Source organism: Schistocerca piceifrons, chromosome X (assembly GCF_021461385.2).
Source record: "Schistocerca piceifrons isolate TAMUIC-IGC-003096 chromosome X, iqSchPice1.1, whole genome shotgun sequence".
NCBI classification, from domain to species: Eukaryota; Metazoa; Arthropoda; class Insecta; order Orthoptera; family Acrididae; genus Schistocerca; species Schistocerca piceifrons.
The window spans coordinates 85,798,616-85,823,998 of NC_060149.1; the positions used below are offsets into that span (position 1 = coordinate 85,798,616).

At 41.1% G+C, this 25,383-nt stretch overlaps 1 protein-coding gene across 1 annotated transcript in view; it reads right to left on the minus strand.

Moving 5' to 3' along the window:
• LOC124721704 (dual serine/threonine and tyrosine protein kinase-like) overlaps window positions 1-25,383 on the minus strand; it is a 333,620-nt gene that overhangs the window by 57,292 nt on the left and 250,945 nt on the right. The window contains exon 11 of the mRNA XM_047246790.1: window positions 22,944-23,100. Coding sequence (XP_047102746.1) covers window positions 22,944-23,100 — 157 coding nt within the window. The remainder of the gene's footprint in view (window positions 1-22,943; window positions 23,101-25,383) is intronic.

Consider the following 25,383-nt stretch of genomic DNA (forward strand, 5'->3'; position numbering starts at 1 on the left):
TATTCCTGTGCCTCCTCTGAAGCGTGCTGGAGCTACATATGGTCTCTGACAGTTTCCTATACAACATCCGCCAGCCTCAGCCCCGCGCTGCACAATCTGCTGACCATCAGTCTGCCAGCCATTGTGCCAGGAGATACTCCTTTCTGCTCAACACGCCACTGATGATATCACCAGTAGCTCCCTCCCTGCCAGCCCAGAGCACAAAGCCCAGCAGCTGGGAGTATATGGCACAATCAACTTCCTCAGCGTCGACATGGCAATGCTGTAGGCAACTGTGGCCCTACTCTATTCTGACCGCCACCCTCCATGCACCACCAGCCGCTGGCACTGTAACAGATAATGACACCGCAGCACTAGCCATCCTGCCAACACCTCTCGCGACATGGCCGGCCTTTTCTGGTACCACAAGTGTTTTGACCCCGACGCTGCGAACTGCATGGACCCCTGCTCTTGGCACACTGATGCCAACAGTTGCAGGGATTAGGTGTGCCCAGTTGTCACTCCATCTCCCACTGCCTGTTTAGGGGCGAAGGTCACTCCACTGCACCACTCCCCGTCAACACCCGCTCAGAAGTGTGTACCTTCCTGTGGCAGATCATATGTGACCCCAGCACCACCCCAGCCATCCTCCTGACAACAGGGAATAATGTGACTATTACCACTTACGGAGTACATCATCGTGTCCTCAACCTCGGCCTGCAACAGGACCTGCCCTGGGCCTTCACTGCTGCCTACATCACTGACCCCATTATCGGAGCAGACTACATTGGGCACTATCACCTGCTTCCCAACATTACTAGCTGGCACCTCACTGACAGCAATACTGGGAGAAAAATGAAATTCACCACGTTTTGCTGCACTGTATCAACACCACCTCCGGACCATCATCTTCTGATGTCTACGGTCCCCACCACTGCACAAATTCGAGATCACCAAAGCTGAATTTGACAAAGTGCTTCATCCTTCGAAAAATCTCAGGGTATCTGCTCTTCACCTTGCCTAGGAGAATGATGGCTGCTGGCACTCGTGTGGTGATTACTGAAAACTAAGCACTTGTACCATCCCTGATAGTCATAAATTAATTATTTTCCACATCTAAGATACTGAAAAATTCTAAAATGGCAGCAAAAAATATATCGCCAGTGCAAGAAGTGAAATGTTTACTTTGTTAGTGGAGTTAATACATGAAAAACACTGTAGGACTCAGTTAATGTTATGTCACAATACTGAAAAAAGAAAAGGACTTCAGCAACATAAAAAAAGTGAGAGTTAAATTTCCACATACACACTCATTTGCCCAATTAGTCCCTAAAATTCTGAAGTACGTGCCTCAGTGCTAAACTTCCATGTCTAATAACAACTGACATTTTAGAATGTAGGCCTAATAATTTGATGCTGTAAAACTATCCTGCAGAAAAATAAGTGTTAGCTAAGCAGGTAAATATAAACAGACTGAACGTAACTAATTAGACCTATGTTGAAGTAAGTTACCGCAGACCCTCAAAGTACAAAGTGGAATCCAACATTTTCGGGACTAGTGCTACCATCTGGAAAGTAGGAGCAGCAGATCTTTGCACCAATAGGTGGCGAGAGCTGCATATCTGATGAGATAGTGTACAGAGTGGCATTCAGCTAGGAGGACGTGTTGTGTGTCCACAGTTATTTCTGTGACACTCTGTTTGGAGTGCGGCACTATTATGATGGATCCGCGAACAGAACAGCACGTGTGTATCAAATTCTGTGTGAATCTCAGGATGATTCAACCTTCTTGTCACGGCTTATCACCGGCGACGAGAGCTGGATTTACAGTTATGATCCAGAGACAAATAAACAATTGTCCCAGTGGAAGAGCCCGGGCTCTCCGAGACCCAAAAAAGCGAGACAGGTGAAGCACAGAGTGAAGAGCACGATCATCGTTTTCTTTGATACCAAGAGAAATGTGCACAAAAAATTCATCCCACCCAACAATACAGTGAATTCCGCGTACTACTGCGAAGTTTTGCGAAGGCTCTGTGAAAAAGGGCGGCGGCGGCCTGAAATTTGGCGTCGAGCGAACTGGCTGCTGCATCACAACAACACGCCCTGACACACGCTATTGCTCACCGGGACCTTTTTGGCAAAAAACAACATGGCGGTTGTACCCCACCCACCTTGCGACTTCGGACTATTCCCAAAACTGAAACTCAAGTTGAAAGGCTGTCGGTTCGACACTCTAGAAAGGATTCAAGAAGCACTGCTAGCAGTGATAAACACCCTCAAAGAGCAGGACTTACAGAAAACATCTGATTAGTGGCAGAAGCACTGGGACCGGTGTGCATGTGCAGATGGGAACTACTTTGAGGGTGATGGTGACCATTAGTCCAAAGGTAAGGTTTTCAACAGATGGTAGCACCAGTCCTGAAAATTCTGGATAGCACCTCGTATATATTTCCACATTTAAATTGTGCTCAAGCACCATTTTATGAGGGACAAACATAAGACGGCATGATATTATGGTCCAGCAACTAAGGTGTACAGCAGGCAGAGAACCGAGGCATCCAGTGTCACTCTAGGAAGGCAGAACTACCACAGAAATTTCAAGTCAGTTAATGCACGATCTGCAGTTTGCAAGGCTCGAGATACAGATGCCGACATCTGTCTGTAACATATCTTTATACCATGACACCCATGCAGTCTGTGGTTTTCTCGACAAGTATGGAGATGTGGCTGCTTTAGGTAAGGCATGTATTCTGTAAACTATTTAGCAGCCAGCCAATATCTATCTGCATCTTATGATTTTAATGTTTAACAAACTTATTGTGCTCTGCTACTTATTTTAGTGTGTGTTATCAGTGACATTTCCCACATTTTTAAATGTTTATCCATTTCTTTCCCATATTATATATGTAAATGTAATATAAATATGCTCTTAAAGCTTACATAACCAGGTGTGGTTTGTCATTTTCAAATACCATTCAACTTTGATACAGTGTCCCAACTCAGAGTACCTACTTATCCAAACAGTAACACTTAAGTGCCAAAACCAATGCTAAAACACAAACCCACATATGTACATGGATTGCTGTTGGAGGCAGTGTGTTGACATTATCCTGTTGTAAACACACACAGCACATTTATGCTATTTCTCATGTTGGCTATCAACAGGGACCCCCAGTCCCTCCCTCCCCCAACACTGGAGGCATCATTGCGGGCAGCGGCAGCAGCATTGGAACTAATGTAAGGATGATTCACATTTCAGATGCTACCCCAGATCATATGTGTGTGATCCAAACCGAATATTATCCAGGAATAATTGCATGTACAGATCCACCTGAAGTATTACCCCAGACAGTGTGCAGGCAGATCTGCCCCAAAACAATATCTCGGAATGTATCAAATGTTAGATCCAACCCGATTAATATTCTCAGATGTAGTGCTGATGGATCCACCTTTCAGATGATACCTCAGATCATATGTGGGTGGATCCATACAAAACATAAGCCACAAATTATTGTGCAATAGATCCACCCCAAGCATTACCCCAGACTTTGTGCAGGTGGATTCATCATGAATAATATCCCTGGATGTACCGGATGCAGCCCGACCAATATCACGTAATGCACCACATGCTGGATTCACCATTAGCAATATCCAACACCTAACACCCACAGATCCACCTTTCCGATGCAACACCAAACCAATCCCAGGATGCTGCGGCCACTGCCTCCAACGATGTCTCCAGCATCGGTGGAGCGAGGAAGTGAGGGCCTCTGCTGGAAGCCATCACATGAAACAGCGTAACTGCATTGTGTGTGCTTACAGCAGAATAACATCAACACACTATCTCCAACAGCATCCATGTACATGTGTAGGTGTGTGTTATAGCATTGGTTCTGGCACTTAGTGTTTCCATTTGGATGAGTAAATAGATACAATGGCTAGGTTGGGACTCTGTATCAAAGTTGGATGGTATTAAAAAATTAGCAAACCACTCCTTGTGCATTAAAAGCATATTTATACCTGTACATTTACAAAAGGCATATGGATAAATACTGGAAAATATGGGAAATGCCTCTGACAACACACACTAAAATAAGTGGCAGAGCACAATAAGTTTGTTAAACATTAATAACATAAGATGCAGATAGATGCTCACTGGCTGCTAGATAGTATACATAATAATACGTGATTTACACAGAATACATACCTTACCTAAAACAGCCCCATCCCCATACTCGTCAAGAAAACTGCACACTGCATGGGTTTCATGGTATAAAAGTATGTTAAAGATAGATGCCTGCACCTATATCTCAAGCCTTACAACTGCACATAACGTAATAATTAACTTGAAATTTCTGTGGTGGTTCTGCCACCCTGGAGTGACACCAGATGCCTTGCTCCTCTGTCTGCTTTAGACCTAGTTTCCTGCACCATTGGTTACAACATATTGTACCCACACTCCAGAATATAATGTGCTGCCTCCCCCCCCCCCCCCCCGCCCCCCCCCCCCGATTGCCCAAACAGAATGCCACGGTTCCACTTCCAGCCATCTATGTTTGGAAAACTATCCTGAACAGGCAGATAATCCACTGTGTACACCCCCATTCCATGGTGATCTTCACTAATGTCAACTTAATACTTGTCCAAGAAGAATCAAATTATTGCCACAGCTCTTTGTAGATGACTGTCACCTTAGATGAGGTATGTTTTCTACGTAAGTGATGTATATATATTTTATCTAGCAGCCAGCATCTGTATGTGTCTTACAGTTTTAAAGTTTCAGTGCTGAAGGCTGTCTGGGACAGCTACCACAGAAAAATGCAGGTTGTCAGCTATGGTGTGAGGATATACATTAGACTGGTTGCTTCGACAAAGTACCTTCAGGTACTCCACAAAGAGATAACTTTTTTAACACAACTTTGTATTTATTTATTAACTTCCCATTTTCCACAATCTCTCTTGCACGCTTCAGGTAAGTATTTAACATATATTGCTTGTGCTCCTCTTTAAGAACAGAAGTAATTTTGGAGACATCATCAATACAACAATCAAAGTGCCAGCATTCTACTGCTACTTGCATCCAGTGTCCTTTGCAAGCCTCTCTGTATGTGGTAAAATCCAAATCGTCTAATATGTAAACTGATGTGCACACAGGGTCCAGAAAGTTAACCGACTCCCTGTTGTTCATGTCTCCAGCAGAAACAGCACAGCTTTCACTGCTAACTGGGAGACCCATTTATATGTAGGAGGTAGACCTGTGCAAACTGGAAATATGTCCAAATTCCTTTCCAGAGTCAATGCTTCAATACAGCTCAGCTGAAATCATGTCAGGACCAGTGTGGCCTAAATTCAGCATACAGGAGGCTAGATTAGTATCAGCTGATGGTGGCCTCTTGCTACTAAGCAGTGACTGGATGCACAAATTGAAGCAAGGTACTTTTACACTGGTCATGGCGATGAAACAGTGTGTTTTCATTGTGGTGGCAGTTTGAAGCACTGGCATAAAAAAGATGATCCATGGACAGCACATGCTTTTTGGTACTATTCTACCTCAGAAAACTACACCATAATCTAAATTAATGGAGCCAGCCTGCTTAGGTGGTTCTGTAACTGTTTCCTAGGTGGAGCATATGTTTGCTTGTAGGCAACATCTTGCATATACAGTGGCACCTAGGGTCATATTATACAACAACACAGTAGTGTTGACTGTTTAATATGGGTGATCTCCAATTGTAGAGTAAAGCTTTTATAGTATATGTGTCAAATCACAAGCCCAGGAGTAAGTTGAGTTATAGGTAACCACCTAATCAATTTTATAAAGTGTCCAGACATGCAACTATGCTAAACTTTTATATCTTCCTTGGCTAAAGAACATGGTATTACCTGGCTGGAGACCACTACACAATGGATCATGTGTTTGTTCCTCATGTAAGACTGTTCAGGTACATACAAAATTACATCTTTCTTTCCAACTACTGTATTATGAAATATAATTATGTCACTTCATCAATTATAGGTAATGCCTCACCACTACTGCTGCTATAATCACATTATTTCATCTGTGTTTTCCTTGTATTATGACATCGATACCTTCGTCTCTGCAAACCGGCAATGTCGTACTGTCACACTGCAATGTGAAGGTATGGTACCTCATGATATTTAGGGCCATTTTCTTTAGGCTTTGCTTATTGGAGGCATAAAACTGAAAAATGTGGTTGAGGACTCGATATTAAGCATATATTTCAGCTGAGGTAGCATTATTGGTTGATAGAATCTCTAACGTCATTTCCAATTGTGATCCACTAATATTTTAGAACTTGACAACTTGCACATCTATAAGGGGGCATTCAAAAAGAAACAAGCCAGGGGCATAATTACAGAAACCAATACCTGCATGTTAGAAGTATTGACCCTGGCTGTTGAGACACTTGTCCCACTGTGACACAAGGCAGTGTATGGCTGTCTCATAAAATTCCCAGGGCTGCGATGTTAACCAGTTCCGCACGTACAGCTGGATGTCATCGTGCAAGGTGAATCGTTTGCCCCTCAGAGCCCATTTAAGGGGACAAAAAATGGTGTAATCATGGGGAAAGAGGCACGGACTGTATGGAAGGGGGGCCGAGAACCTCCCATTTGAATTTCCACAGGAGTGCCGCGACTGTGTTGGCTGTCTGAGGCTTTGCATTGTCGTGGAGCAGAATGACACCCTGGGTGAGACTGCCTGGTCATTTTGATTTGATCGCTTGGCAAAAGTTGTTCAAGGTTTGTGAGTAATGCTGGGCATTCACTGTTGTCCCATGCTGCAGGAAGTGAACCAGAAGGGGGTCATCTTGGTCAAAGAAGAACGTCAGCATAACCTTTCCTGCACTCATGTGGAGGCTTTGGCTTTTTTTTGTGGTGGTGACTCTGGATGCTTCCACTGGAGACTTCGTCATTTCGATTCTGGTTCAAAGAGATGACACCATGACTCATCTCCAGCCACCACTCATGCCAGACATGCATTCCCTTCCCGAGCATAGCGCTGCAGATGAGTAAGACAGTGGACCGGTCGACATGCTTCCTGGTGTGGTTGAAGACTGTGGGGCACCCATTGGGCACACACCTTGCGCATGTGCAGTCGTTCCCTGCTGATGGTGTGAACACTTCAGACGCTCAATCCGAATACAGCAGCTACAGCTTTGACTGTCACTTGGAGGGCCCGGGTAATGAGTGCATCCACCAGCTGGACAATGTCATCGGTAACGCAGTGTGGTGCTCATTGGCTAATGACACCCGTCCTTGCCTGACGTGCCTGAGCCACACCTTGACCTTTGCAAGGAACATGCAGTGTTCGCTGTACACTTATGAAATTCATCGAGAACTGTCCATTCCTCCTACACCTTCCACTGTCAGAAAACAAACAACACCTCTTTGCTCTTCTTTTGACGTCTCCATGTCACTGTTTGCAATGCGACTGGCAGCGTTGGACGATTGATGCGTGCTACTGCTAGCTCTGCATAGTCATGTGATGTACACATGTGCCCTCTAGCGATGGGCTGTAAACTTCCACACACTGGTCGGAACCACACCTCATTACACACACCACGATATTAACCTCCTGTCACAGGTTTGTGCATACCAGACTCCGGCTCATTCCTTTTTGAATGCCCCTTACATATCTACAAATCTGCACATTATAGAGAATAACATTACTTTAAAACATGTTGCAGCACTTGTTTAGCTTTTATAGCCATGGAGGATGGTCAAATAATATGTAGCATTAGACATATTACAATGGCTCTTCCTGCCTGAAAGGTGCATGAAATCTAATTTTCATATCAATTTGTTTATATTATGATAAACACATATTTTAATGAGTTATACAAAAAATTTGCATGTGGCACTATTTAATTTGTGCTTGCAAAGTGTGAAAAGTCTTGCAATACATGATAAGCAGTTTTTCTGATATATCGACTGACATTGTTTTAAATGTCACATCTCCCATTGTTAACATCTTTCGTAGTCTGCTTACAAGCAGTGTATATTCTTCTGTAATCTAAGTCATATTTGGTAATAAAAACATCTTATTCCTTCATTCCTTCCCCATAAGACAGTTGTGTTGTGTGTGTGTTTGTGGTGATGTAGTTGGTTACAGGCTTTTATTTCTGCAAGCCATAGTTTCTTGAAATGCAACTGCACGGATTGAATATACACTTTACATATTTACGTACCACTGCAACATGATGATCCCACTTTTCATGCTGCTGACTTAATAATAATAATAATAATAATAATAATAATAATAATAATAATAATAATAATAATATTTAAAATATTGTGAGCAATACTATACAAAAAATACAGTCTATGAAACTTTTAGGGAATCTTATGATTGTAAACTGCTGTTATTTTGCATAGCCTTCAGTAGGCCTGTGTCATTTATAATAATAGCAATAATTGGCAATGAATGTCATCATTTTAAATACTGCTTCTAGCAAATAACATGATGCATTACCTTTGTCCCTTCTAAAATGTTGCCCGAGAACAACTTAAATGTAGGTATATACACTTTAAGAATGTTTGCTTATTTACATCAACAGTAGGCCTTATTAGTTACATTCAATCTGTCTTTTTGCCTGTTTAGGGTGGTATTTCTTAGCTAACATGTATTTTTCTGTAGTCAAATTATTTGGCCTACTTCTAAAATGCCAACTGTTAATCTACATGGAAATTTAGCGTTGGGGTACATACTTTAGAACTGTGGGCATTAATTTCACGAATGTGTCTATATGTGGACACTAACACAAACTATCTTTGACATTGTAGACCTTTCTGCAATATTGCGACAGCACACTAATTAATTTTGAGTCCTCCACTAGCAATGTAAACATCTCATTTTTCGTACTGCCAACATTTTTTAGAGACACTTTAGAATTTTTAGAACATCTTAAACATGAAAAATAATTAATTTATGACTGTTACATTTTTAACATTTTTAACCCCCCCCCCCCCCATGAACCATGGACCTTGCCGTTGGTGGGGAGGCTTGCGTGCCTCAGCGATACAGATAGCCGTACCGTAGGTGCAACCACAACGGAGGGGTATCTGTTGAGAGGCCAGACAAACATGTGGTTCCTGAAGAGGGGCAGCAGCCTTTTCAGTAGTTGCAAGGGCAACAGTCTGGATGATTGACTGATCTGGCCTTGTAACAATAACCAAAACGGCCTTGCTGTGCTGGTACTGCGAACGGCTGAAAGCAAGGGGAAACTACAGCCGTAATTTTTCCCGAGGGCATGCAGCTTTACTGTATGATTACATGATGATGGCGTCCTCTTGGGTAAAATATTCCGGAGGTAAAATAGTCCCCCATTCGGATCTCCGGGCGGGGACTACTCAAGAGGATGTCGTTATCAGGAGAAAGAAAACTGGCGTTCTACGGATCGGAGCGTGGAATGTCCGATCCCTTAATCGGGCAGGTAGGTTAGAAAATTTAAAAAGGGAAATGGATAGGTTGAAGTTAGATATAGTGGGAATTAGTGAAGTTCGGTGGCAGGAGGAACAAAACTTCTGGTCAGGTGACTACAGGGTTATAAACACAAAATCAAATAGGGGTAATGCAGGAGTAGGTTTAATAATGAATAGGAAAATAGGAATGCAGGTAAGCTACTACAAACAGCATAGTGAACGCATTATTGTGGCCAAGATAGATACAAAGCCCACGCCTACTACAGTAGTACAAGTTTATATGCCAACTAGCTCTGCAGATGACGAAGAAATTGAAGAAATGTATGATGAAATAAAAGAAATTATTCAGATTGTGAAGGGAGACGAAAATTTAATAGTCATGGGTGACTGGAATTCGAGTGTAGGAAAAGGGAGAGAAGGAAACATAGTAGGTGAATATGGATTGGGGGACAGAAATGAAAAAGGAAGCCGCCTGGTCGAATTTTGCACAGAGCACAACATAATCATAAATAACACTTGGTTTAAGAATCATGAAAGAAGGTTGTATACATGGAAGAACCCTGGAGATACTAAAAGGTATCAGATAGATTATATAATGGTAAGACAGAGATTTAGGAAGACATTTCCAGGGGCAGATGTGGACTCTGACCACAATCTATTGGTTATGACCTGTAGATTAAAACTGAAGAAACTGCAAAAAGGTGGGAATTTAAGGAGATGGGACCTGGATAAACTAAAAGAACCAGAGGTTGTACAGAGATTCAGGGAGAGCATAAGGGAACAATTGACAGGAATGGGGGAAATAAATGCAGTAGAAGAAGAATGGGTAGCTTTGAGGGATGAAGTAGTGAAGGCAGCAGAGGATCAAGTAGGTAAAAAGACGAGGGCTAGTAGAAATCCTTGGGTAACAGAAGGAATATTGAATTTAATTGATGAAAGGAGAAAATATAAAAATGCAGTAAGTGAAACAGGCAAAAAGGAATACAAACGTCTCAAAAATGAGATCGACAGGAAGTGCAAAATGGCTAAGCAGGGATGGCTAGAGGACAAATGTAAGGATGTAGAGGCCTATCTCACTAGTGGTAAGATAGATACCGCCTACAGGAAAATTAAAGAGACCTTTGGAGATAAGAGAACGACTTGTATGAATATCAAGAGCTCAGATGGAAACCCAGTTTTAAGCAAAGAAGGGAAAGCAGAAAGGTGGAAGGAGTATATAGAGGGTCTATACAAGGGCGATGTACTTGAGGACAATATTATGGAAATGGAAGAGGATGTAGATGAAGATGAAATGGGAGATATGATACTGCGTGAAGAGTTTGACAGAGCACTGAAAGACCTGAGTCGAAACAAGGCCCCCGGAGTAGACAATATTCCACTGGAACTACTGACTGTCGTGGGAGAGCCAGTCCTGACAAAACTCTACCATCTGGTGAGCAAGATGTATGAAACAGGCGAAATACCCTCAGACTTCAAGAAGAATATAATAATTCCAATCCCAAAGAAAGCAGGTGTTGACAGATGTGAAAATTACCGAACTATCAGCTTAATAAGTCACAGCTGCAAAATACTAACACGAATTCTTTACAGACGAATGGAAAAACTAGTAGAAGCCAACCTCGGGGAAGATCAGTTTGGATTCCGTAGAAACACTGGAACATGTGAGGCAATACTGACCTTAAGACTTATCTTAGAAGAAAGATTAAGGAAAGGCAAACCTACGTTTCTAGCATTTGTAGACTTAGAGAAAGCTTTTGACAATGTTGACTGGAATACTCTCTTTCAAATTCTAAAGGTGGCAAGGGTAAAATACAGGGAGCGAAAGGCTATTTACAATTTGTACAGAAACCAGATGGCAGTTATAAGAGTCGAGGGACATGAAAGGGAATCAGTGGTTGGGAAGGGAGTAAGACAGGGTTGTAGCCTCTCCCCGATGTTGTTCAATCTGTATATTGAGCAAGCAGTAAAGGAAACAAAAGAAAAATTCGGAGTAGGTATTAAAATTCATGGAGAAGAAATAAAAACTTTGAGGTTCGCCGATGACATTGTAATTCTGTCAGAGACAGCAAAGGACTTGGAAGAGCAGTTGAATGGAATGGACAGTGTCTTGAAAGGAGGATATAAGATGAACATCAACAAAAGCAAAACAAGGATAATGGAATGTAGTCTAAGTCGGGTGATGCTGAGGGAATTAGATTAGGAAATGAGGCACTTAAAGTAGTAAAGGAGTTTTGCTATTTGGGGAGCAAAATAACTGATGATGGTCGAAGTAGAGAGGATATAAAATGTAGGCTGGCAATGGCAAGGAAAGCGTTTCTGAAGAAGAGAAATTTGTTAACATCCAGTATAGATTTAAGTGTCAGGAAGTCATTTCTGAAAGTATTTGTATGGAGTGTAGCCATGTATGGAAGTGAAACATGGACGATAAGTAGTTTGGACAAGAAGAGAATAGAAGCTTTTGAAATGTGGTGCTACAGAAGAATGCTGAAGATTAGATGGGTAGATCACATAACTAATGAGGAAGTATTGAATAGGATTGGGGAGAAGAGGAGTTTGTGGCACAACTTGACCAGAAGAAGGGATCGGTTGGTAGGACATGTTCTGAGGCATCAAGGGATCACCAATTTAGTATTGGAGGGCAGCGTGGAGGGTAAAAATCGTAGAGGGAGACCAAGAGATGAATACACTAAGCAGATTCAGAAGGATGTAGGTTGCAGTAGGTACTGGGAGATGAAAAAGCTTGCACAGGATAGAGTAGCATGGAGAGCTGCATCAAACCAGGACTGAAGATCACAACAACAACAACATTTTTAACCTAATTTGTTATTCATCACGGAGTATACGTGGACAAGGAAAAAAAATTCCCGGATTTCCCAGTTAAAAATACGCTTTCTCCCGGGTGACAGTATATTTTCCCTTATAAATCCTTTGAAGTTTGAATGGTTATGGTTTTATACACGGGCGTACAATTTCCCGGCACTTTAGAAAACAAAACTCATGGAAAAAGACACGTTTTGGAAATATCTTTGATGTGCAGCAACATGTACATTGCGTATTTTCGTATTACGAAAGTATACATTAGAATTACACCAAACACTGCATGTTACTTTCCGAATCATTGAAATCGAGATTTCGATGCGCTTTTGTAAGCCGTTCATAGCTCATGTCACGTGATCTCACCAGCCGATGACAGCGGATATTCAGAGCATGGGACATGTGATGTAGTCAGCCAACAGCAACATCACTGTTAAGCAGCACGAACACACAAACAGGGAAAGTTAATAGTTTACATTAATATACATAGTGTTGCTACAAGAAAAGCAAAGCTTTCACATATAATATTGATCTCAAGCCGCAAGAGAAGCTAAGTTTTTGCATATACTGTTGATCTTTTTTGCACGTGTTACACTTTAAGATATATCACACAAATGTAACAGTAAAATTTTTAATAATGACATAAATGTCTGATCTTCAGGGTTCGAAATTCTTCTAAATGGCTCATCATCAAAGAGTTGATTTTTAAATGAGAGTCAAACGCTCTGTGATTTAATAAATTCATGGTACATTCTTGCACATTGTTCAACTCACGTAAAAGGATAATTACTTTGAAAGTAATGCTTTTCAAACCACTATTCGCAATATTTCCCGCGACCTGTTAGAAATAGGTTTGTTTCAGCAGTTGCCGGAGAGTGCAGATAACAGGCAACACCGCGCTTGGGTAGCTATCATAACATAGGAAGCCCGTATGCACATACGTGTCAAACATTGAAAGATCATATATTATGTCATAAAAGGAATAAGACATCAGAGGATAGTGCAAGAGCAGCGGAATTTCGTGAACCATATTAAAATGTGCATATTTAAAGTGCATACTTAAAGGGCACATTCGTATGTCCAGATTCCCAACGAAGTTGACCTCGACCCAATATTAAGCTTTTCAGTGTCGTTTTCGGGATGTAATTTTTCTTGGAGCACCAGTATTGTATTATATCATGTTTGGTTCTTTATTATGGCGTAATGCCATATGTGCTAGAAAATGAAAACGTGCACTTGACATGCGGCGAACAGTTGAAACTAGCTAGTACTGTGGAATTAAGCATTTCGTTTCAAATACATTGACTGCCTCTGTGGAAAAGGTTAACAAAAGTCAAATTTCATTAGCAAACAGACAAAAATAACTTCATTGTTCCACAAAGTGATTAATGCTTGACTGTCAGAAAGGTGGAAATAAAATAAAATCTGAAACTAATGACATTTCAGCCTTCCGTAATTATGTGAATGTGTTTTAATTCACTTGATAGCTTCCGGCCACAGATCTCTGTTTTGTTTTCATTTGACGTGAGAGTAAACTAAGAGGAAACAGTAAAATCACTAAATGTAAACATGGGTCACATGGAGACTACCCACTATAACTCAGACTGCTCTGCGCATCAGCCCTGGATCTACTTAAACATTTGCGAACCGGATCAATAGTAAAAAAAATCGAAATTTCAAAATATGTTCATCTTGTAGCACACATCTTCCTCAAAATCTGAAACATAAAACATATGTATTCGAAGAAATCTAAGACATATTATTTGGTCTTAAGTATGCCAAAGCACAGTGCCACACCTCTTCATAAAGCATTTTTCTACCGCACGTCCAAACTATATTCAGGACAGTGGAAATTTAATGTCCTGTGGTGCCTCTCCTGTTCCCAATCAATTTTTCAAATTGCTCTGAGCACTATGGGACTTAACTGCTGAGGTCATCAGTCCCCTAGGACTTAGAACTACTTAAACCAAACTAACCTAAGGACGTCACACACATCCATGCCCGAGGCAGGATTCGAACCTGTGACCGTAGCGGTTGCGCCGGTTCCAGATTGTAGCGCCTAGAACTGCTCGGCCACCCCGGCCGGCTGCTCCCAGTCGGCCGGTTTGACAGCCTGCCCCTCTTAAAGAAATCTCGCAATTAATAGCAGATGGGATTATTTGTAATCAAGAGAACAAGAACTCTTCAGAAAATCTGAACTCTTTATTGCCTATTGGTTAATAACTTGCTGTTTTGTGTGACATAAAATTAAATATAGGATGTATAAAACCAATACTGACAAGAAATTACACATTTCTTCAAACCTTGCCTCCTAGCATTTTTCTCTCTCTAATCTTGCTAAAGCTTTACATGGCGTACTTTGCTTTCTGCAAAAGAATCTATTACCTCATCAAAGTTCGTCAAACGTTTTCCTGCATGAAAAATCGAAATGTCGTTGTCTAATACTGAAGAAGCTGTTAATACAAATAATACCCAAGACTGGTGTGGTTTCTCAATCTGATTACATCTATTTTGTCACTGTCTGCTAGATAAAAGAAAATAGGCCTTTCTAATATGGCAGATATTTTGTAACACACCAAATAAACTAGACTGTTTTGGCACAAATGGCCATTTTTATAACACGAGAGAATATAATCCATGAAGTACCAATATCAAATGCCAATTAGGCCTACTACAAGCAAAAAGCTTTATGTTAGGAAATAGTTTCACATTTCATTCATATGCACCAGCTTCTCAAGCATGAGATCGAAAAGTAGTATTACGAAATTTTTATATAAATTTGAAATCATCTTATTCTTCCAAAATTTGTGTGTTGTCCCCGTTTCTTCTCCTTCCTCATTCTAACAAACTATCTTGTCATCACCAATTCTGTAGCTATTGCTGCCACTGCCAAAATTTGTTTGGCGATGAACTTCACTAACCCTGTCAGAATCACAGGTTTAGTTATCCCGCAATTATTTTCCGGTGAAGCGTTATTACGTGTTCGAACAACACATTTTCCGCGTTACTTGCTAAACGGGGACTGTACACCTGGCCCTTACTAGTGTAGCGATCTGGCCAAAAATTTTCTGTCAAAATTTCATTTTCTTGGATACACCAAGAAGATAATATGTAATCTGTCTCACCTGTTATCCTTGTCAGTCGTTTATTTCGATTCTGGTAGTTTGAAGCTATGGATTTCGCTAGAAATTATGACAATGCTGATCATTTGCAAACCCAATAAACCCCATAATCAGACAGCGATTGGCATTCATCTGTTTGGCTTTACTCTCTCAGCTCGTATAGACCCGTCCCCTTTCGTCTGCGGAAAGTTTATTTCTAGATGCGACGAGGATTCTCCTGACAGAGACATGCATGAATTCAAAAGTCAACTTTAAATGTGTTCATAAATGTTCCAAAAACCAACAGGGAAGCGTTTCAAAATCATATGAGTAATCGATAGATGAACGTGCGCTGGATGCTAGGCACTTTGTGAAACAAGTTTTTTCCTCAAGATTATGATTTTGGTGCCCCCTTTTCCTGGTAGCATCTAGCTGCTTGCTGCGATTGCTTGCACAGCCAAGAAGCACATTCCTCTAGCCAGAAATGGGAGAATCTACTACTCAAATGTGACTCAACTGCGCATGCGCATGAGCATGAGCCCGCGCGTAACTGCTAAAAACAAATCGAATGTAAACAGTTGCGACTTCATGCTCATTGGAGGCAATTTGTTGTTACAAAGCACTGCACAGTCTTCCTAAAGCCTTTGACATATTTTCAGTTGGCAGACGATTGCATGAGCACTGTGTGTTGTTGTTGTACATGGCACATTGCCTTTGCAATTTAAGTTATTTTCGTTTTTTTCTCTCATTTATGTTTTATTGTTGTAGTATTATTCTGCAGTAGCGGGATACAGTAATATCCTTTGTTAGAGTATCGGTTCTTACCAGTCAAAATTACAAAAATTTAACTCAAAACTAAAACAATGAAAACTTCCCGGAATTCTAAAAATATCCCGGGTTTCCCCTGGTTTTCTCCCGGATGAAAAAATTCCCGGGTTTTTCCCGGGTCGTATACACCCTGTTCATGTTTCATAAGCAAGTGTTGGTTTTTAACTGTTTATAGGCAAATATGCTCTGTACTCGATCCAACACTCAGTGGGGAATGATGTACACCTTCAAATGAAAGTTACCAATGTGATGTTGAGCCAGTCCTTAAATGAATTTTTGGTAGTCAGTAATGCAAACGTAACTGACAAATTTTTCAACAATTCAGATAGTTTGGCTGCCAAGCAGGGGTGCTCGAAGTGTGGAGGCCTCTTCGTTCCCTCCCCATACATGCCCTTGGCATGTGGGCAGGTGTGCTGCTTCTGCTGTCATGATTCCTGGTATGGCCTTGTAGATAAGGTAGTGCTGATGCTGTTGTCAGTGAAATATGAAATGCATGCGAACTGCAGTTGAGTCTCGTTCCCACGACTGCACAGCAAGGATGCTTGGGGTGTGGAGGTGCTTCATGCAAACTTTGAAGGAATGCAGGGGGGGGGGGGGGGGGTTCTTACCTCCTTGACCTTGGCATATGGCAGGATGTCACGATTTCCATAATAGCCCTGGATATAGGAAGTGCCGATGCCGACACCGAAAGAATATATGTGCGATTGTCTCACCTGTAACATGTTATCAGAAAGAAAGTGCTGACAGCTGTTGAGTCACAAATTCCTGGCCAGAATGGCCCCTGCAATCCTACTCATGCCTCTGTCACTGCCTTCCCAGATGTCAGGCATCATTTCACACATGTTGATATCATCAGCCCTCTGCCAGTTGCCACTACCCCCTCACCATGGAAAAATTTTCACACACTAGCCTGAGCCAACACCAATACCTGAAGTTACCACTGTCTTCACCTCCACACAGATTGCCCATTTCGGCTGCCCATGCCTCATTACTACAGACTGTCGATGCCAATTTACATCTGCCTTTTTTCGCACACTTACAGACATGTGTGGGACTGACCTGCCCCTGACATCAAGCTACCATTCAGCTACCAACAACATGGTGGAATGGTTCCACCATACCTTTCACACTGCCCTCGCCTGTAACAACAAGTGCAATGCTGCCCTGCCTCTAGTATTCCTCGGCCTTCACACCAACCACGAGGCCAACACTACAACATCTGCCACCAACTTTGTTTACAGCCAAACATTGGTTATGCCGGGCAACTTCCTGGATCCCGCCAACCTGCCTCCGGATGATGTCAGCTCCGAATTCACCACTGGCTTGCAGAACTGCATGGCTTGCTTATAGCCCACTCTTCCCCAGAGCCATGGCAAACACACAGCATTCATTGTCAGTGGTCTTGTATCGTGCACCTACATAATGCTGAGCATCAATGCTCACTAGCCCCTGCTTTGTCTGCATTATTCCAGCCACCACTGGGTGCTGAAACAGGACTCTAAGGCGTTTACCTTGCATCTCCACACCACCCCTACTAACATTTCAATTGATAGGTTGAATCCCGCCTATATGCTGTCCCAACAGTCAGGTATGCACCCGACGCTGCGCTGGAGCCTCCACCACTTCCACAACAGCATTATTTCATGCATTCCCAGTGCCGCACCCCTGAGATTCTAAGGCCCATACTCGTGCTGGAGACATTGGAGATTCACACTCACAGAGCCATATGCATGTGCTTTCAGCTGTCAAACGTGGCCACTAGGCTATCAACACCTCCATGCAGCCACTCAAAAATGATGCCCGTGCTCCACAGGCCCATGCCAGCAACCACACTCAGTGCCCACCCACCCTGCACATGCAGCACTGGGCACGGGCTCAGGCCAACTGAGCCCTGCACCCCCAACCCCACGCGCCACTAGCTTATTCATCTCTCTCACCTGCCATGCTGCCAGTACTGTGCCACTGCTCGCTGTCACACAGCACACCTGTATTATCATCATCTGGCTGCCCCACTCACCTAACACCCAGCATCCTGGCATCCGGCACCCACCTCTGTTGGATGACCAGCAACCACATCATTGTTGCCACCACTCACATTTTCATTCCTGGTACTACATGCCACTGCAATGGTAACAGCCTTCACTGTCACCACCTCGCTCACCACCCGAGCTCTGCACTTCATTGGAGGGGGGAGCAGGGAGATTGTGTGGCGACCTTTTGCTGCACAGCTGACTTAATGTAACAGGCTATGGCCATATGCTAAGGCAGTGAGTTTCTTCCATCATGTGTTTACTTCTGTACCAAGCTGTCAACACTGCCTTGAAACCAGATACCTGCATACTATGGTCAGTGGCTACCAGTGCAGGACAATAGCTCAGTCCCTAGTGAGGCTTCTGCTTACCTAACCTTACTCCCAGTCTTCTCCTGCTCCTTGTCTCGTCAACATCGTCTTATCCTCTACACCCACACTACAATGGATATGCTATGTGATGATGCTTGAGACACACTCATGCCACACTGTCCCTGTGCCTGCTACACCGATGGGTGTATAAATCTGTTTTTCATGTCACATCTTCCACCAGATATGATTAATTCCACATTTTGCATAAAAAAATTATTGATGTCATGCTGGCGATACCAATGGACGAGGTCGTGACTTCAGTCAGCATCTTTATTTCTACCACACCTTACTTTTATGTAGTGCCACCACATCAGCAAGTGACTTTCTTCAGCATCTGTCAATTTTGATACTTTTGTGTTTTGTAGTAATGTATCCCAAGCTGTGATATTGTCACGAATAAAACAGTGATCCGAATATAGAATAAATTTCCTTTACTTTACGTCTATGGTCACAAGCTTTTTGTCAACAGATTACCGGTTTTCGTCTATAATGACCATTTTCAGGCCTGTTTTATAAAAATAATGTCCCAATCTACTGCAGACATAGCGGCATCATCAAATGTTAAATGTAGCAGAAGTGTTTTCAAGTGGAAATTAAAGAGTTTCTCCTTAAGAATTCCTTCCGTACCACAGAGGACTTCTTGAATATAGATAATTCAGTCACTTTCAAAGAGAGAGGGGAAAAAAAACTGAATTGCCAGTATGCATCCATATAATAACTTTATCATTATAATTATTATTATTATTTAGTCGCATACAAGTGTTCTATGCTTGTTCTATTGACACATTCCACATCATAATGTTTATCATGAATTTCATCGATGGAACAATTAATTAACTATACCTAACCCTACGACCCCTTGAAATTCTGAAGTGGTTTATACTTTAATAGGCTGTACACTTTTGTTGTTGTTATACAAGGGAGGGGTTGGGTTGTTTTGGGGAAGGAGACCAGACAGCGAGGTCATCGGTCTCAACGGATTAGGGAAGGACGGGGAAGGAAGCCGGCCGTGCCCTTTGAAAGGAACCATCCCGGCATTTGCCTGGAGCGATTTAGGGAAATCACGGAAAACCTAAATCAGGATGGCCGGACGCGGGATTGAACCGTCGTCCTCCCGAATGAGAGTCCAGTGTCTAACCACTGCGCCACCTCGCTCGGTATACAGGGGATCTTTTGTGTATATAGAAGAACAAAATTAATATAAAATGTGCAAGAATATGCTAATACTCCATTCCAGAGGACCAATTATGGGATGAGAAAAGTGAGTTATTACTTCTATTACTTACAATGTTACTAAAATAAAATGTTGTTTAACTTGAATATGCACTACTAGCATATAATAAAGTCTAAATCAATCAATGGAAAATCCATGATGGAATAAAAACAGTATGAAAAGGATAATTTTTGAAATAGAGATGATAATAATAATAATGATGGCGTGTGACAAGGGCCTCCCGTCAGGTAGACCGCTTGCCTGGTGCAAGTCTTTCAATTTGACACCAGTTTGGTGACTTGCGTGTCGATGGGGATGGAATGATGATGATCAGGACAACACAACAGCCAGTACCTGAGCGGAGAAAATCTCCAACCCAGCCGGGAATCGAACCTGGGCCCTTAGGATTGACAGTCTGTCGCGCTGACCACTCAGCTACCAGGGGGCGGAGAGATAAACAGAAGGTAGATTCTGCCAAATTTACAAGTGTCGATCCAAAAGTAATGTACAGTCCATGTGTCTTGGCTATGGTACACTCAAGGGAAATGGAAGTTTATAGGCCGGAATGTTGGTCAGTTACAACATAACATATACATAATTTTTGCTTCATTTTATTCCAGTTAAGCCACACTTGCACCTCACTGTAACAATCTATTACACCAACATCAGTTATTGAGTTCCATTACTATTATGAAGATTTCGCAGTGAACTGAGGTAATGTGTTTCAAGGTGTTCAAAAGATTCAGCGAGGTAATAGCAGATTCAACAAGGTAATAGCTACATCCAGTACCAGCACTTTGAGGTAGACCACAAACCATTACAGCTGGTTAAATGAATCAGTTACTGACGAATTTGTCTGAAATGATAGAGGCAGCATAATGAGAAAACTGACTGAGCACACAGGTATGGGCCAAGTATCTGTGTTAAGACTAATTCGGCAATTAAGATACACACAACACTGTTCTTATTGGGTTTCATGGCTCTCAACAAGGGAGAGTTAGCAAATTACATGTGTAATGATCTTCTCAATAGTTTCTTAGGAATTTTCCTCAATGCTTCCATGGAATCATCATGTGTGATGAAATCCGCTTGTTTGATTTCGGTCCTAATGGAATGCATTGCATGAATCAGAAACACTGAAGATACCTGTATCATAGAAGCAATATGTTGCCAAGTTACATAGTGATTTGATGGTGGCATTCTTTTGTGATGATGATGGAATAAATGTAGAACGTAGTTTATTCGTTTCATAATGTACAGTTACAAATCAAAGATTTTTTTGTACTGGAGACATGGCAAATTACTTCAAAAAAATAAGGTTATAATAATTAACATATTTAAGCAGGCATTTCCGAATTTTGAGACATGAACAATTTAACAAGAACAAGAACTTATGGCCATTTTGCAATAGAATTTATACAATATATTAACATTTTATCATACAATACATAAACTTTATTGTTTCTTTTCTTTTCAAATTACCAAAATGTCCTGCATGAATTCTTCAATTGAATAACAACATTTTTCCGCTAGTGTATTAAGTAACAATCTGTTTAGTGGGTCAAACTCCACATTTAACAATTTGTGTTATTTAATTTATCGTAAATTTTTAATTCTGTGGACAATGGTGTTTGAGCGTAAAGTTTTAAATTATGAGAGGAAACTTTGAAATTGTGTCTTTGATGAGTACAGTAATTGTGGTTGAAATGAAAATTGTCAAGTGAGTTTCGATTTTTATATATGAAAATAAAAACTTCGTAGATGTACAGACAAGTAATGGTTAGTATTTTTAATTGTTTAAAGAATGGGTGACATGATGTTCTTTTTTGGACTAAACAAATGTTTGTTATGATTCTGTTTTGAAGTGTAAATAATCTCGGACTGTTTGTAGAGTTTCTCCAGAAAATTATTCCATATTGAATTATAGTTTCAAAGTAGCTGTGGTAGACTATCTTCCTGGTGTCCATAAGGGTGGAACCAGATAAGACATTCACCGTATAAGCTAGGCTATTTAGTTAGTTTGCTGCGAAGTCTACATGTGCCTTCCAATTTAAATTTTTGTCAACATTTAGACCTAGAAATTTTATGTAACTTGCTGCAGTCATTTCCTGATCACTGTGCACTATTTTTATGGTAGATGCTGATGCTGTTTTAGCACTGAACTAAACTAATTGTGTTTTTGCGACATTGAGTTTTAATCCATTTTGCAGAAGCCATAATCCTCGGTTTCCCATTACATTTTCCACAGTATCATGAATTTGTTCTAAACTGTCATTTTCAGTTAAAACCGAGGTGTCATTTATGAATAAAACAGAGTGAACATCAAAGCTTAAGTGTCATACATTCCTTGAAACTTCAACAATCATTACCAATGAACTTTGTTGTTTGTACTCAGCTACGCTGCAGCCTACCTTATGAATAAAGAACTCAGAGTTACATGCAAGGGTCATTAAAGCTGCATCAAAATAATGTCAGAGCATATGGCAGTTAAAAAGACAGGTTCAGACTGAAAGTTGTGTAGCAACCTCACAAACTCATGACTTAGTGCCACTAAATTTCTACCTGTTTGACAGGCTGAATGCTCATGTATAGGGGAAACAGTTTAATGGTAACAATAAGTTGAAAACATGTATAAAAATCTCATTAATGATGAACCTCTCTACAGTTTTATTAATGTGTATTCATTTCATGGAATCACTGATGGCTGTAGTGCAGTCGACCTAATGGCTAAAATAATGAGTGAGATTTCCAAAATATCTTTGCTTCCACTAACAAAAACACTGTTCTCTTGTGGTTATCAATATTGAGATACCTTCTGGCTAAACTTTAAAATCAAACAAAAACAACTACGTCCAAGGCTACAGCATATTGACAGTCACATAACTGAACTGTCAATTTGCTGCCACCTGTAAATAAACTTTCTTTTTCCTCTCTTTCTATATTATTAATATTTTTTGTTCTGTAAATGTTTATAAATAATTTATTTCTAAATCTGCATTGTTGTTCTAGTCCCAAATTGTTTATTAATTATATATAATTCTGACACAAATTATTTAATAAATTACCCTGCAACTTATTCAAAAGTGATCTTCTATTTCAAACTCAGTGTAGATAACATACACAAGGCATCAATTAATATTTTTAATGAGCAAAGTAATCTCACCTTGTGTAATAAAACTCCATTGCCAGGTCATTCCAATGCTTGTCATCAGGAGGCACAACAGATTTCACCGCACACGGACCTGTGCCGCCCCAAGAATCACACGAGAACACCACTCCATACTGCCCCCTTCCAATCTCTTTTCCAAGCTGCGGCATTCCTAAAATATACATTAACGCAATTACAAATACAGCTTTCCAAAAGTGGAATAGTTTTGAAAATACTAAAAATAACAAGAGTTACATATTAATGGCTCTAAACTACTGTTATTAACACTTACAATTAGCTCCAACTATCATTTCTGTACATGATATCCAAATATTGCTTTAGAAAGATAAACACAAGTTAGTTTGTGCATTAATGCAATCTACAAATTCAACTTTGAAGGAAGTACTAGGGACTGATCACTAAAGAAAAACTTTATGAGGTTACCATACTATAACATATTAAAGCCTTGTTATAAACAGCTTAATAATCTTATCACTTGGAAATACACATTACTTTTACACACACAGTGCACTCAAGTAGTTGACAGCTAAAATAGAGGGCAGATTTTCCAGTAAGTCTACAATTACACATGTCAGAAAATAAGTTGCAAACTAATATCATATAAATATTCTAATGGAACATCTTGGTTTAAACGTTAATGCATGGAGTAAATATGACAACTCACCATATAGTTGAGGCATTGAGTGGTCAATAACCACGTATGGAAGACTGAAAATGCTGGACAATGTCCTCCTTTAGAAAACACACACACACACACACACACACACACACACACACACACACACACACACTGCACAGCTACACTGCCTTGACGATTACAGTGTCCCAGCACTTTGGCTCAGTTGAGGTTAGGGTTTGTATCGGATGTAGTGGGTGAGGGGAGAAAGGAGGTGGAAGAAGATTTGCAGGGAAAAGCAGCTGATGGCTGGGAGGGAGGGCAGCAAGTTAAAAGAACAGGGCTCTCTGGGTAAGCTCACGGCTACAGGCAGTGGGAGTTGCAAGTGGTCCACAACAATGTGGAGGAGTGAATCTGGAGAGGGAGACAGAACATACAAAGAGGGAGACTACAGGAAAGGGAAGTGTGAGTGTAGAATAAGGATGTTGTCAGTATGGAGACAAGGGGTACAGGTGAGTATGAAACAGGGGCTAATAGCTTGACAGGCTTGGAGTATTGCAAAATTTAAAGATATATTGTACAGGCAATTCCTAACTGCGTAATTCATTGAAACTGGTATCGCAGAGGAGAGGGGAGCAGATAACATTGGTTGTGAAGCAGCCACTGAAGTCAGTGTGTTGTGCTCAGCAGCTTGTTCACCACTGGGTAGTTAACTCTGTTCTTGCTGATAGTTTGGCTGTAGCTATTCATTTGAGTGAACACCTGCTTGGTGGTCTTGTCCACATAATACGCTGAGCTAAGCTATACAAATGCTGCAGTAGAGCTAGCACATGACGTGATTGCTTTCACACATGAGATTGCCTCCGATAGGATAGGATATTTGATAAAGTTTTATTTTGTCTTTCTCAGCTGCATGAAAATACAATGTATTGCTGCAATACTTACTGATTTCAGGCTAACTTGCCAATTCTCACCACACATTTCACTCCCAAACTTAACTAGTTATCCAAAATGGAGCCAAAAGGCACAAATAGCTTTGTACAAGAATGTCAAACTGTGAGGAACAAATACTCTCATCGATAAGACAGCCTATGTGTCTACTGTTATACCTGAATGATAGAACTAAACTCAAGGCAATTTCACCAAATTTTCCACAATACTATACAGTTGTGCACACACCCTCCTGAAGCAACATGTCTCCAATTAGCAACGATAAGATATGGCTGTGACAGTAATGGAATAGGGTGCAGAGGTCTTGCTCCTGGGTCTATGACAAAGTTATGACCCATCTGACAAGGTGGCTTAAGGATGGACCCATTTATTTTATAGATAGGCTGGGGAGGACAGTCGGTAGGACGTTCTCATTTCTGTGCATGATAACAGGGAGCTGAAACCCTGCCAAAGCATGTGGCTAAGTTGTTCCAATCCAGTTTACATTAGGTAATAACAGGTGTACTCCTCTGCAACTGGTTCATAAGGACAGTTGGAGAACAAGGAAAATGTTGGATTTAGCACAGGAATTCTGTGTGCGGACTAGGTTTGGATGGTAATGTTTGTCTGTGAAGGTCTTAGCAAAAAGTTCAGCATACTGTGCAATGGATTGCTTGTCACTTCAGCTACATCATCCACTGTTATGTGAGCGCACCAGACAAAGTATTAGTCACCCTATTAAAAAGCAAACCTATTGCTTTGGAGCACTGTAGACAGTGTATAATTGGTACCAGATGGTATTGTGACCTTCCATCACTGATACATATCATAGTAGTGAAGTGAGGTGCATATGTCAGTCAGTTGCATGAAATTTGCACAAGAAAATGA